The 12,430-nt window shown below is 36.5% G+C and overlaps 1 protein-coding gene across 1 annotated transcript; it reads left to right on the top strand.

Moving 5' to 3' along the window:
- The first annotated feature begins 738 nt into the window (after window positions 1-738).
- LOC132168544 (uncharacterized) lies at window positions 739-7,542 on the top strand. The gene is made up of 15 exons (XM_059579543.1): window positions 739-1,184; window positions 1,499-1,571; window positions 1,699-1,720; window positions 1,820-1,898; window positions 2,035-2,067; window positions 2,463-2,611; window positions 2,820-2,976; window positions 3,714-3,954; window positions 4,216-4,457; window positions 5,117-5,380; window positions 5,493-5,621; window positions 6,193-6,417; window positions 6,520-6,723; window positions 6,821-6,997; window positions 7,082-7,542. The coding sequence occupies exons 1-15, from the start codon at window positions 819-821 to the stop codon at window positions 7,283-7,285; spliced, it is 2,565 nt and encodes an 854-aa protein (XP_059435526.1). The 5' UTR covers window positions 739-818; the 3' UTR covers window positions 7,286-7,542.
- Window positions 7,543-12,430: the final 4,888 nt, after the last annotated feature.

Genomic DNA, 12,430 nt, shown 5'->3' on the forward strand with positions numbered 1-12,430 from the left:
GAGAAAGAGGATTCAATTTACTGATCTTTGTTTTATGAGTCGTGGTTTTCAGTCGATTGAACTACCCTTTGAAAACATGTGACTCTTCAATATTAATAAGTTGTAAAAGAGTTATCTAATAGTTATAGGTTAGTTCTAGGTTTAGCATTACTTATTGGCGAAACCCTCTCCCATTGCAAAATAATTACTTAAACCCAAACTCATGCAAAACGTGGTACATTCCCATTTGAGCCTAATCGAAGTAGGGCCTTAATGGGCCTGCCCTAAAAAGTGGGAGTATTGGTTTTTCACCTGAACATTCTTTAAAAAAAAAAAAAATGTGTACATTTATTTATTTATTTTTTTAATGTGAGAGTCAAAATTATTATGAAATTTAAATAATTTTTACTGTGATACTGTCTAAAAAAAAAAGCAGTTTTCAAGGTGGACAAAATTTTTTTTCAAATCAGTGTAGAAAAAATATTTTTCAATTCGTTTAAAATAGTGACAAGTGTCTATAAATATTTAAATGACACATTAAATTTAGTTTAAATTAATAAACTGTTATTAATGATGTTTAGAATTTAATGTATAATTTAAATATTTATAAATACTTAACACTATTTTAAATAGTTTGAAAGGTGGATAAAATTTCTGTCCTTCCAAGTATGCTAATTTTCCTCTTCTCAAAACTCGGTTTAGAGTTGAGATGAGGGAGACAGGTCAGAGACCGAAGCGAAGGACGAAGGACACTTGTCTAGAGGCAAGCCACTCCAAGAGTCCAGCAAAACCAGATTCCACATGGCGCTTCTCACCCGCCGTTGCCATTTCACATACAAATGGCAATTTCTCCTGGACCAACAACAACCTTTACCTCCTCCTCTTTCATACTAAAACCTTGTCTTTCTTTTTCTTTCCTTCTCCACAATTCTATGCTCAAGAGGCTGCTGCTCTCTCCCACTCTCCACCGCTTTTTCTCTCACCCAACTAAATTCCTATCCTTCCCTGGAACACACCCTTGTGCCTGTGCTCACTTTCCCTCGCTTTCTTGGCCTGTCTCCCCCATTTTCCCTCGACCCATTCACTCCCTCAACGTCCTGGCCATGGCTGAACGACCCTCAGCACCTGCGTCGCATTCTCACAACCACACCAATCGTTTAGCTGCCGAGCACAGTCCCTATCTTCTTCAGCATGCTCATAACCCTGTAAGTGGGGTTCATCTTCATCTTCATTTTTATTAAATTTATTTTATCGCCTTTGTGATCAAAGGGTAGAAAAGACAAGGAGTTTTGTTTAGTTAATGGTGTTTTTTTTGGCTTTCTTGAGGTGGGTTTTCCATAATTTTGAATCTCAGACACCGTTTGAGATAAGATACTTGTTTTTCTCCTCTTTTCCTTGGTATTCTCAGAAACCAAACGGGGATGATTGGGTTGAATTGTGTTGAATTTCTTGAATTTCCTAGAGGGGGGTGTTTTTTTTTTTAAAAAAAATTGTAACACTGTCGGAATATGATGTGAAGGTTGATTGGTATCCATGGGGTGAGGAAGCCTTCGCGGAAGCGCGAAGGAGAGACGTGCCCATCTTCTTGTCAAGTAAATTCTCTCCTCCACTAGCAATATCCATGTCTTATTCTCTTATGATATCACATAGATTGGACTAACGTGTGATTTATTTTAATTAATTGCTCACCGGTGATGAATGACGCTATTTCATTTGAAGTTGGATACAGCACCTGCCATTGGTTAGATTCTTGGCCCATTTTTGGAGATTTATGTACCTTCTACCTATAATTGTTGATGACTGTTGGGACTAATTTATTGTTGTGAACACTATCTAAAAGGTGTCATGTTATGGAGGTGGAATCTTTTGAGGATGAAGGGGTTGCCAAATTGTTGAATGATTGGTTTGTCAGTATCAAGGTCGGTTCAAATTTATTGTCACCCTAAGGATTTCATTTCTAGATTGGTCGATTTCCTAAATTAGAGAACTTTAGGGAAAATAAATAAATTTGTGTCATATTATTGTTCTTGTGAGTCTAACATGTCAGTTCTACAGGTGGATCGGGAAGAGCGCCCTGATGTTGATAAGGTAAATGGGTGGTTTTATTAGTATATTTCTGTGAAGATATCTTGATCATTGTCCAATAGTCATTCTATACTCTACTGGAATTTGTGAGTTTTCTAGTTCTTTATGTAAAACTCTTTGTTGAATCCTTTTTTGTTTTTTGTTTTCTCCGAAGTCCATATTAATTTCAGCATGATAGACACTTGTAATTGTGTGAAGGTTTGGTATTTTAGTTTCATTCTCCAACTAATCATATATTATGGTAAAGCTGCATTTCGTTTTTTTTTTTTGTTTTGAATTTATATTCTATATGCTGTTTTGACATTCTCTGGTGCTGTCGGGTTTAGTAATTTGGGAATTTTCGTTCACCAATTATGTTGACATCACTTTGAGCTGAAGGAATTGTTTTCTCTTTCCAGGTATACATGACTTATGTGCAGGCTTTGTACGGTGGTGGAGGTTGGCCACTTAGTGTCTTTCTTTCACCTGATTTGAAACCTTTAATGGGTGGAACATACTTTCCGCCGGATGACAACTATGGGAGACCAGGGTTCAAGACTATACTTAGGTGAGAAAATGTCGGCCCCTGAAGCACTATCATTTTCCCTCTCCCCATCCCGCTTGTAGTGCTGGTGGCTGATATTTGTCATTCTGTATTACATTCTGTTACATTCTTAATTGCAACAAAAGAAATTGTTGAAAGTCTGAGCCCATGACTATTACATTGGTGTTCTTTTGTACTTCCCTTTATTATTTTACTGCTCGTGTTGTTTCAGAAAGGTGAAGGATGCCTGGGATAGTAAGAGGGATATTCTTGTTAAGAGTGGAGCCTTTGCTATTGAGCAGCTCACAGAGGCATTATCTGCGAGTGCAAGTTCTAATAAAGTGCCAGATGGGCTTCCACAAAATGCCTTGCGTCTATGTGCAGAGCAGGTAAGGTTTTATCACAACAAGATATGCTTTTTTTTTTTAGGGATGAAAGCATTTTTGGCCCCTATGGTTTGAAGTTTTGACAAATAAGTCCGAGTTTAAAAAAATTATAATCACTCTCTAGTGTAAACAAATTGGTCTCTACCGATACAAAAGTTGACAGAATCCGTCAATGTGTTATATCAGCACTAACCATAGTGTTACACTTGTCACACACAATAACAAATAAAAAATTATTAAATAATATAAAAAATTTAAATATAAAATATATATTTGGCGTGTTCTACAAAATTCTGAGCTAAAGGAAGATGACCAACTCGGTGTTGCGGTGTCCATCTTGTAACAACAAGCCAAATGCAGAGACTTCAGCATTGGGTAAAGGCTCCTTGACTTTGCTAGCTTGAGCTTTCATGGCTCTCATGGGGTTAGTATTGGGGTTGGGATAGGTGTCAGGGTCAAAATTTTCGGACAAAGGAGGAGAAAAGAATGAAAAGGAGTAAAGGCCAATATCCGAAGAATCCAGCTGATCTGATGATTTGAAATTCAAAAGTGACCCAAAACAGAGGAGATTATCTCTTTAAAACATTACTCAAACTGCAATATATTTGTTAAACAACTTTGTGATATTTTTCCTTTCTTTTCAGGCTATATGATTTTTGCATTTGCATTACTTCTAAGTTTCTTTTTCTTTGAGTTTTAATGTTTTATTAAAAGATATCTGTTGTTTCAATGTTTGCTAGCTTTCTTCTAGTTATGATTCAAAGTTTGGTGGCTTTGGATCTGCCCCAAAGTTTCCTAGACCAGTCGAAATTCAGCTGATGTTTCACTGGTCCAAAAAATTGGAGGAAACTGGAAAGTTAAGTGAAGCAAATGAAGCTTTGAAAAAGGTTTTCTTTAGCTTGCAATGCATGGCAAGAGGAGGCATCCATGATCACGTTGGAGGTGGCTTTCATAGATATAGCGTGGACGAGTGCTGGCATGGTCAGTTTTTCTTAAGAGAACAGCCATTTCTACAAGAACCTATAACTGATTCCGATTGATATGTCAGACTATATTATTGCCAGCAATGGCCAGCTCACTAAGATTGTGCTTTGTCCTTTTCTTTCTTTTTGATACTTAGATAATGGTTCATTTTCTTGTTGGGTAATTTAATTTTTTTTCTGTAAAGACAAATCCACGCCCTCTCTCCTCCTTCTGGATTGTTGTGATGGAGTTGTTGAGACAAGAGTGTTTTTCTTGCAGTTCCCCACTTTGAGAAAATGCTGTATGATCAAGGGCAGCTTGCTAATGTCTATTTAGATGCTTTTTCTATCTCCAAAGACATCTTCTATTCATGTGTATCTCGGGATATTCTTGATTATTTGGGGAGAGACATGATTGGACAAGAAGGTGAGATCTTTTCAGCAGAGGACGCTGACAGTGCCGAAAATGAAGGTGCCTCGAGAAAAAAGGAGGGAGCCTTCTACGTATGGACCAGCAAAGAGGTATGTTTTTCATCATCACTTCCCTAGTATAATGCATGTTTTGACTTCATTGTGAATGCTGAGAGATATTTGATATATCTTTATGCCTGACCTATATCTGCAGTGTCTTGTTTCCAGCACTGCCTTTTAGACTAGTATCATTTCATTGACTACATCTATTAATGTGTTGTGTTTGAATATTGGCTCCATCTAGTTTATCTTTCTGTCTGTACAGATACCCTCCAAAAAGTAGCATTTGGGTGCATTCTTGTTCATTGTTGTTTGCGTTCTTCATTGATTACTTTTATTGGCGATCCCTTTTTTTGGGTATCAAAATCAACGTTAGAAAAATAATACATGTAATAAACTTGCATTTCTGGTATTTTGGTGACTGCATTCTCCACTTTCCAGTATCTATAAATATCGTGTTCAGTATAAATGCTATATGGATGAATTTTTGAATAAAAATACTTGCTTCTTAGAATATTTGACCATTAGTGGTATTCTAGAAAGAATGTTAAACTCTATGTGAAGTTTTTGCTAAATTTTGTCTGCAAAAATTCTCAATCTCAAGGTGATACATCTTCTGTGAATCTCAAATTATTTTTTTTCTTGATCTGAGATTAGTGGTTATTCAGTTCTCTCTGATTCCATTTTTACCTGGTTTGGCTGTTTTTTAGATTGATGACATACTTGGAGAGCATGCAACTCTTTTCAAGGACCATTACTATGTAAAGCCTTTGGGTAATTGTGACCTTTCTAGAATGAGTGATCCTCACCATGAATTCAAGGAAAAGAATGTGCTGATTGAGAGACAAAATCCAACTGAAATGGCATCAAAACTTGGCATGCCTGTTGAAAAATATCTTGATATTTTGGGTGAATGTAAGCGAAAGCTATTCGAAGTAAGATCAAAGCGACCAAGACCGCATTTGGATGATAAGGTATCTGTTAAAACAATGAACTTTTTATGTTAAAGAACTCATCAACTACTTGTTTTATCCTTTTTTTTAAAAAAAAAATGGTGCACAGTTTAACAGATCAGGTGCTTGCTAGGTAATTGTATCATGGAATGGTCTGGCACTATCATCCTTTGCAAGGGCTTCAAAAATTTTGAAGGATGAAGACGAGGGGACCAAATTCGACGAGGGGACCAAATTCAACTTTCCTGTTGTTGGTTGTGATGTAAGATTTTGCCATCTTTGGCATGATTGTGTGGAAACTTTCTTATAAAATACATCATTTATTTAAGTGTGGTCAACTTATCTGTTGATGCATCATGCTTATTAAGTTGAATGGTTTCCACTTCATATCTGGTGCTTTCAAAGTTTTGGGCGTTGAAATTAAATAGTCTGTCACTGAGTTGTCAATTAGTGAATTATGCTTGATGTATTTTACCTGTTTGTGATCTTTAGACTTACTTGGGATAAGTACTTATTATGCCTGTGCTCATCAAAACTACTAAATTCCTTTCATGGGTAGGCTCAGGCCTTGTTAAACCTTTTAACATTCCTGATAACTCAGGCCACTACCACTGTTACATATGAGCGAGCAACGGATTTGGTGTTATATATAATTCAGTTGATTTTAGACAACATAATATGTGGTATATATGTATGTCTTGCATTATCCTATTTTCTTTACTTTTTTTTTTTTTTTTCTCATTTATTAATTGTGTTATTCCTAACTTCATATTTTCCTGATTGCCTTGCTCATTTCTTATTGATTTTTTTTTTTTTTTTTTTTTTGTATCCAGCCCCAGGAGTACATGGAAGTTGCGGAGAAGGCGGCATCTTTTATCAGGAGACAGCTCTATAACGAGCAAACACACAGGCTACAACACAGCTTTAGGAATGGCCCATCTAAAGCACCAGGGTTTTTAGATGATTATGCTTTTCTGATTTCGGGTTTGCTGGATCTTTTTGAGTTTGGTGGTGGAATTAAGTGGCTACTTTGGGCAACCGAACTGCAAGAAACCCAGGCAAGAACCGATGTCCAACCCAGTTCTTTTCAAGTTCTAGTAGCCTTCCCACCCATTTTCCCACTTTGTTTTCTTGAATTTAGTTGATAATTCTCTCTACAGGATGAATTATTTCTTGATAGAGAGGGAGGAGGCTATTTCAATACCCCAGGGGAAGACCCGTCGGTTCTCCTCCGCGTGAAGGAAGATCATGATGGGGCAGAGCCCTCTGGAAACTCAGTTTCTGCAATTAATCTTGTAAGGTTGGGCTCCTTGGTTTCAGGCAGTAGGTCTGATTGTTACAGGCAGACTGCAGAGCATCTTCTGGTAAGCTCTGTTGCTTCTCTAAGGTCCATTGTCAAATATAGTTTTTTAGGCTTGCTAGTATTCCCGACTTTGCTCATTGCTTGGTTCTCCTATACAGGCAGTTTTTGAGACAAGACTAAAAGATATGGCCATGGCAGTGCCTCTGATGTGTTGTGCAGCTGACATGGTCACTGCTCCCCATCGGAAGCAAGTTGTCTTAGTTGGCCATAAGCCTTCTATAGAGTTCGAAAACATGCTTGTTGCAGCCCACGCAGCATATGATCCCGATAAAACAGTGAGTTAAAACTCAAAACTACCTTGACCTTTATGTCATATCAGTCTTACAATGTCTCTCTTCTAACGGTGAAATTATTTACAGGTTATTCACGTAGACCCTTCCAGTGAAGAAGAGATGGAGTTTTGGGAGGAATATAATAGCAATGTTGCCCTCATGGCGAAGAATAATTTTGCTGCAGATAAAGTGGTAGCTCTGGTATGCCAAAACTTCACTTGTGGTGCCCCCATTACAGATCCTGGATCTCTCAAGGCTCTGCTCTCCCAGAAAGCCTCCTCTTCTGCATAAATTGCTGTCGACTAATAATAATTACAATGTTTATAAAGCATCATAGTAATGTTTATGAATTTAACATCATCCTTGTATTTGGTTTTTTAATCTTTTTTGGTTTAGAGCTGAGGACTTCCAATATGGTACATATCTAATATCTTTCTCCTCTCAGCTACAGCAACCTCCATGACTATAATGTGTATAAGCATTTATTTTTTCTCACAGAAAAGATGCCATAGATTATTTTTGGGTATGAAGACGTTGTCGTAGTAGTATATTGATTCATGTGTTTTTAAGCTTACGATCGGCAGAATTGAGTGAATTGCATTGTCAACGGAAAATCTCAATAAATAAATTACATAAAAAGTGATTTTTTTTTTTTTTTTTTCAAACCTTCTTTTAAGCCAGTCTATTAAGTTGATGTGCCTAAACTGTATGTAATTTTTAAATCACATATTTTATTAAATCAGATTAAAAAAAAAAAAAAAGGGTCGTTAGGGTTAAATCTATGAGATCTACAAAATGAAAAGCTTGTTACATTGCAAACTTTAGAAATTTTAGCCATTTCTTGTGTTTCTGAGAGACAATTGCCACTTTTCAGATTTAGATATTGTAGTTAAAATTATCTGTGCAATATAACCCTACAAATCCGATTCCCTTGAGACATCATGCCAGTATGTGGTTGCTGGACACCAAGAACTCATCATGTTTTGCACAATGGCCTGAAGAGCGATTGAAATGCAACATAGGCATGGGGGCTTGGGCTTCAAATTCTATTAAGTAACATAGTCATCATGAGTAATTAGGTTTATGTTACGGCCCAATCAACTTATGTAGATTCTCATTTGTAGTTGCAGTTTCATCAATATACTGAAACTGAGTTAAAGTTCAATAGATACTGATGTTAGCTCGATCAGGCCAAAGCAACTTTCAATATATTCTTCCATTTTCTGTCTCTTACTTTTGCACAATCACAAATATACTTACTTACCAGCAAAAACATACATAACTATATCTACTAGAAAGATGTCTTTGCATTTATAGTACAAGAGGGAATCTATTAGGTGGTGTTTGGTAAATGGGTTGGCCTAGACACTGTAGTTGATGTAAAAAAACGTAAGAATGTTTTGTATAAAAAAGTAAAAAAAGTGATATGGAAAAGTGAAAAAGTTTTGTTTTGTAGTAATTTTTTTATTTGAATAATAATAAAAATTGAATGATGTAATATAAAAAGTGAAAAAATTAGAATGTTTTGATGTTGAGTTTTTTTGGAAAATGGTGATGAATAGTAATGAGAGAAACCCCAACTCATTTACTAAACAAAGCTAATTATTAGATTGCTTTTGGCATAGGCTTGAAAAATATGTTGACATGTGAGAGAAATGATTGAATTCTAGACCGTACTTATATAAATTCCACAACATCATGCCACTTCATTGATGCTCTTGGAAGGTAGCTAAGGACAAGGGGAAAGTGGGAAACCCTTGGCTCAATGTATAATCAGAATTCACCAACTCCAATGGAATAGTTACCTACATTCTATCTTAAATTCTACTTAGTTGCTAGTATTGTTCCTATATAACCAGCTCTACAATTTTTGCACCTTGTATAACCCAACTGGATTAATGACAATTGCTTTCTTTGGAATCTACTCCTAAACATCATACCACCACTCTTTGCGGATGAGCCTGTGACTACAGTAGAAAACTTAAAGCATCACACATCCACATAATGCATACACATAGAGATGACACCACAATATCAACCAGCTTAAGAACACACCCAAATAGAGCAAATTAATACCAATGGATTGCTGGTCACATATGATAAGTTCACGTAAAATGATAAACGAGAAAACACAATCCATATACAGAAGTTCTCAATTCAATAATGCTACATATTTCTCTCTATCTGTTTCAAGGATGATCTTGTCAAGAGAACACAAAACTGTCAAAAGACTCCATTTAATTAAAATATCATAATAGACCTAATGTAGGCCAACTAGATAGCAAATTCAGTGTGTACAAAGTGCCTGGTGCCTTGAGCACATAGAACCAATGGCATTAAGCGCATTGAGAAATAGACATCCTCATGATACATCATGTTGGTGTCAAGCTAAGATGTTCCATAACACTTAAAAAAACAGGCTGTGAGCAAAAACAAAAGCCATCAAAATCAGTCATTGTCTTTATTTCAGGGTCATTTTCTTTTCTCCGGGGTGATAGGCAAGGGGGAATTTGAACACAAATGCCAATATGTAAGTGAGTTAGGAAGTTGTTTGGAATCAAAAAAACTGTCATAGCTCAGTATTTGATATTTTTGTCTTGGACATCACATGTCAATGTCAAAACAGAGCAAGATAATACAAATCCAATGCCCAATAACTCGGGTTTTTTGACCAGACAATGCCTAATAAATTGAAAATGTTACAACTGCCACTATGACTCACATCAATAAGTAAGTCAAAATGTTACAAGTTTTCCATCCCACATACCTTCTCAGACTGAACTCCTATATCCAGAAGATTCATCTTATCCTGATATACCTTCAACAATTGAGGAGCATCATCCCGAAATCTGATCACAAACTTCTCCAAAAAGCTCTTCTCAGTCTGTAGCAAGAAAGTCCCCAAGGACAAGTTATTCTTGACCGAACCCTTGGCTATCAAAATTTGAACAACTGAACACCTAGGGATAATCCTCTTTTCCAAGCTTAAATTTATAACTGTAGGATTTCTAGCAACAACTGTTGATGGCCAACCCATTTTGTTCACAAGGAAATTCATTGCTTTCATGATCTTCTCTTCTGATAAAAGCATACAAAATGGATTTCTTTTAAACGCTAAGAGGCCCTCTATCTCTCGCGCCCTGGTCAACCAGCAAGATTTTAGATTTGTTATCGAATTCAAGCAGTTCTCCATCAATGGTTGGAATAGGGGTGTTCGGTGTTCCCATTGTTAAAGATCACTCAGCCAACCCGGTGAGTCCAGTTATGTTTGCTATCTTCTGCAAAAGACTACAAACTTCAGAAACTAATGGGAGTATTGCTGTCTCAGAGTCAATTTCCCATCTGGGTTTTCCTTCAAATCCCTTTTTTGATCTCATGAGAGGTGGATCTTGCTAGAGTCCTGGAATACTGTCTCTCTGGACTTGTTGATTAGGGAATCACATAAAAGATTCTGTTATTTGCCAATATCATACGGCCTTCTAATTATAGCATCAACTTTTGCAGTTAATGATATATCTCTTTTATCAAGAGGAAATCTGCTTCCCTGGATTTCCTTGAAGTGATCTGTAGGGCACCTTTTGATGGAGCAAGAGTGCTTGGAAACATTCCAACTTAAAAAGTTCAAAGCACTGGAATTCGTATTGTTTATTTTGGTGTAAATGGTTAGGGAAATTGGTACAAAGTAGAAATTATTTGTTCCTTTTAGTGGACATGAAAATTTTCTATCAAAATGTTTGAGTCAAGTTTGATCATTAACCAAAACAAGAGCTCATCTGATGTTCTCTTAGATGAGGCCACATCAGCTCTTCTGTCCACTCGCTGGCTTCTTCTACTTGTTATTGTTGTTTTCCTTTGGAAAGGGCCGTGCTTCTCGCTTTAAATCAGTCTCATCTCTTTCTTTTTTTGGGCAATTTGCCTTTATTATATCTGATATTACTCTTAATCTCTCTTCCTTTTAAAATTAAAATGATTTGAAAGTATCAATTTTCGTGCATGTTTTTTAGTTAAGTAGACTGCTACTCCCACTTTATATTTGATAGCATTTCCAAAAGATCCGCGTTCTCTCTTCCATTCCAATCAATTATGGAAAGATTGAATGGGAAATATACTCATGTAACCTCTTATTTTCCTTATCAATTTAAAAAACAGAGAGAGAGCTCATCCAATGTGTGGGGGGTTATATTCAATAACCAAGTAATCAGTATGATACACAACAAAGCATATCCTGACAAGATTTTGTTAGCCTTTTCTGAATGACAGGATAACATAAATCCAGTCCAAAAAAAATATAAATCAGGAGATTTGGCTATTGTTTTCATTTTCTCTTTTTCTATCCTCAGGAAATTCCCACAAGTTTTATGGTTGCCTATCAATGGGCTTCATCTATCAATCAATTGTTTGGGGAATGCTTTTGAGTTTTTCATGGTTGGCCGTGTGCTAGTGTTGCAAAACTTCGCAACCCAACTCTGTTGTGTGTTTCTGTTGACCGTTGGATGTACATGATCATCTTATGCCATTTGACTGTTTGGTCAATATAATTTCATCATAACAGTCAGAAAAAACATGATTGTATATTCATGCAATAAGAAAAGCATGTGAGTATATATATAGCACACAACAGAAAATATATTTTTTTATATACATTTTTCTATATACTTGTATTATTTCTATTTATATTGGTCTAAAAAGATTAATAATTTTACAGAAAAAATTTTACAAACTGATGTGGTACAATATAATTAGGTTTTTCAAAATTTAAACTTATCTTATATTCAATCATGTTGTGCAACATCACTTTGTAAAAAAATTTTCTATAAAATTTATTTGTAAGCCTAACATTCCTTTACATATTCGGCATATAATTCAAACACCAGAACTTTCTAACTTCGGTAAAAAAGAAAAAACAAAAAGGTGGAAGTCGATTGGAACCGGGCCAATACCAGTGGGCCTGTGGGGTACTAACTCGATAGGTTGGCCATCGGGGAAGTATAGCCACGGGTACAAACCATGGCAGCTCTGGTAAAAGCTGTCATGGCCGCCAACAGGGGTGGCGTTTATGGCGTAAACCTCCACCAGTCCGGTACGGGTATGTTTCCCTTACTGACCTCAAGCTTCCCATGGCGAGCCAGCGAGGGCCCTCTAATGCCCCACAGGAACCCAATTGGTCCAACCCCAATCTTCAAAAGCCACCTTTAATGCCCCCGTATTAGGTTACATGCTCACACTACCGAGCTCGGCAATGATCAATTGTTGGCTGCGACTATATGAAGAAAAGATTTTTTTCTTACTTATCCGATGTGGGACCATAAAGACTGGCTACGCTGAAACGATTCGATTATCGCGTCAACACCATCTTCCAAAACAAAAGGCTTCAATCATCGATTTGCTCAACTCAATCTCTCTCTCTACATACATGTGTACAGTGAAATGATAGTT

This window comes from Corylus avellana, chromosome ca2 (assembly GCF_901000735.1).
Source record: "Corylus avellana chromosome ca2, CavTom2PMs-1.0".
NCBI lineage: Eukaryota > Viridiplantae > Streptophyta > Magnoliopsida > Fagales > Betulaceae > Corylus > Corylus avellana.

What these genes read in the sequence shown, in the direction of transcription:
- LOC132168544 (XM_059579543.1), top strand. Translation starts at nt 819, where the DNA reads ATGGCAATTTCTCCTGGACCAACAACAACCTTTACCTCCTCCTCTTTC. An exon ending in CGTGCCCATCTTCTTGTCAA is followed by an intron (nt 1,572 to 1,698) that starts GTAAATTCTCTC and finishes TTTCATTTGAAG; the next exon opens with TTGGATACAGCACCTGCCAT. An exon ending in TTCCTGTTGTTGGTTGTGAT is followed by an intron (nt 5,622 to 6,192) that starts GTAAGATTTTGC and finishes TTTTGTATCCAG; the next exon opens with CCCCAGGAGTACATGGAAGT.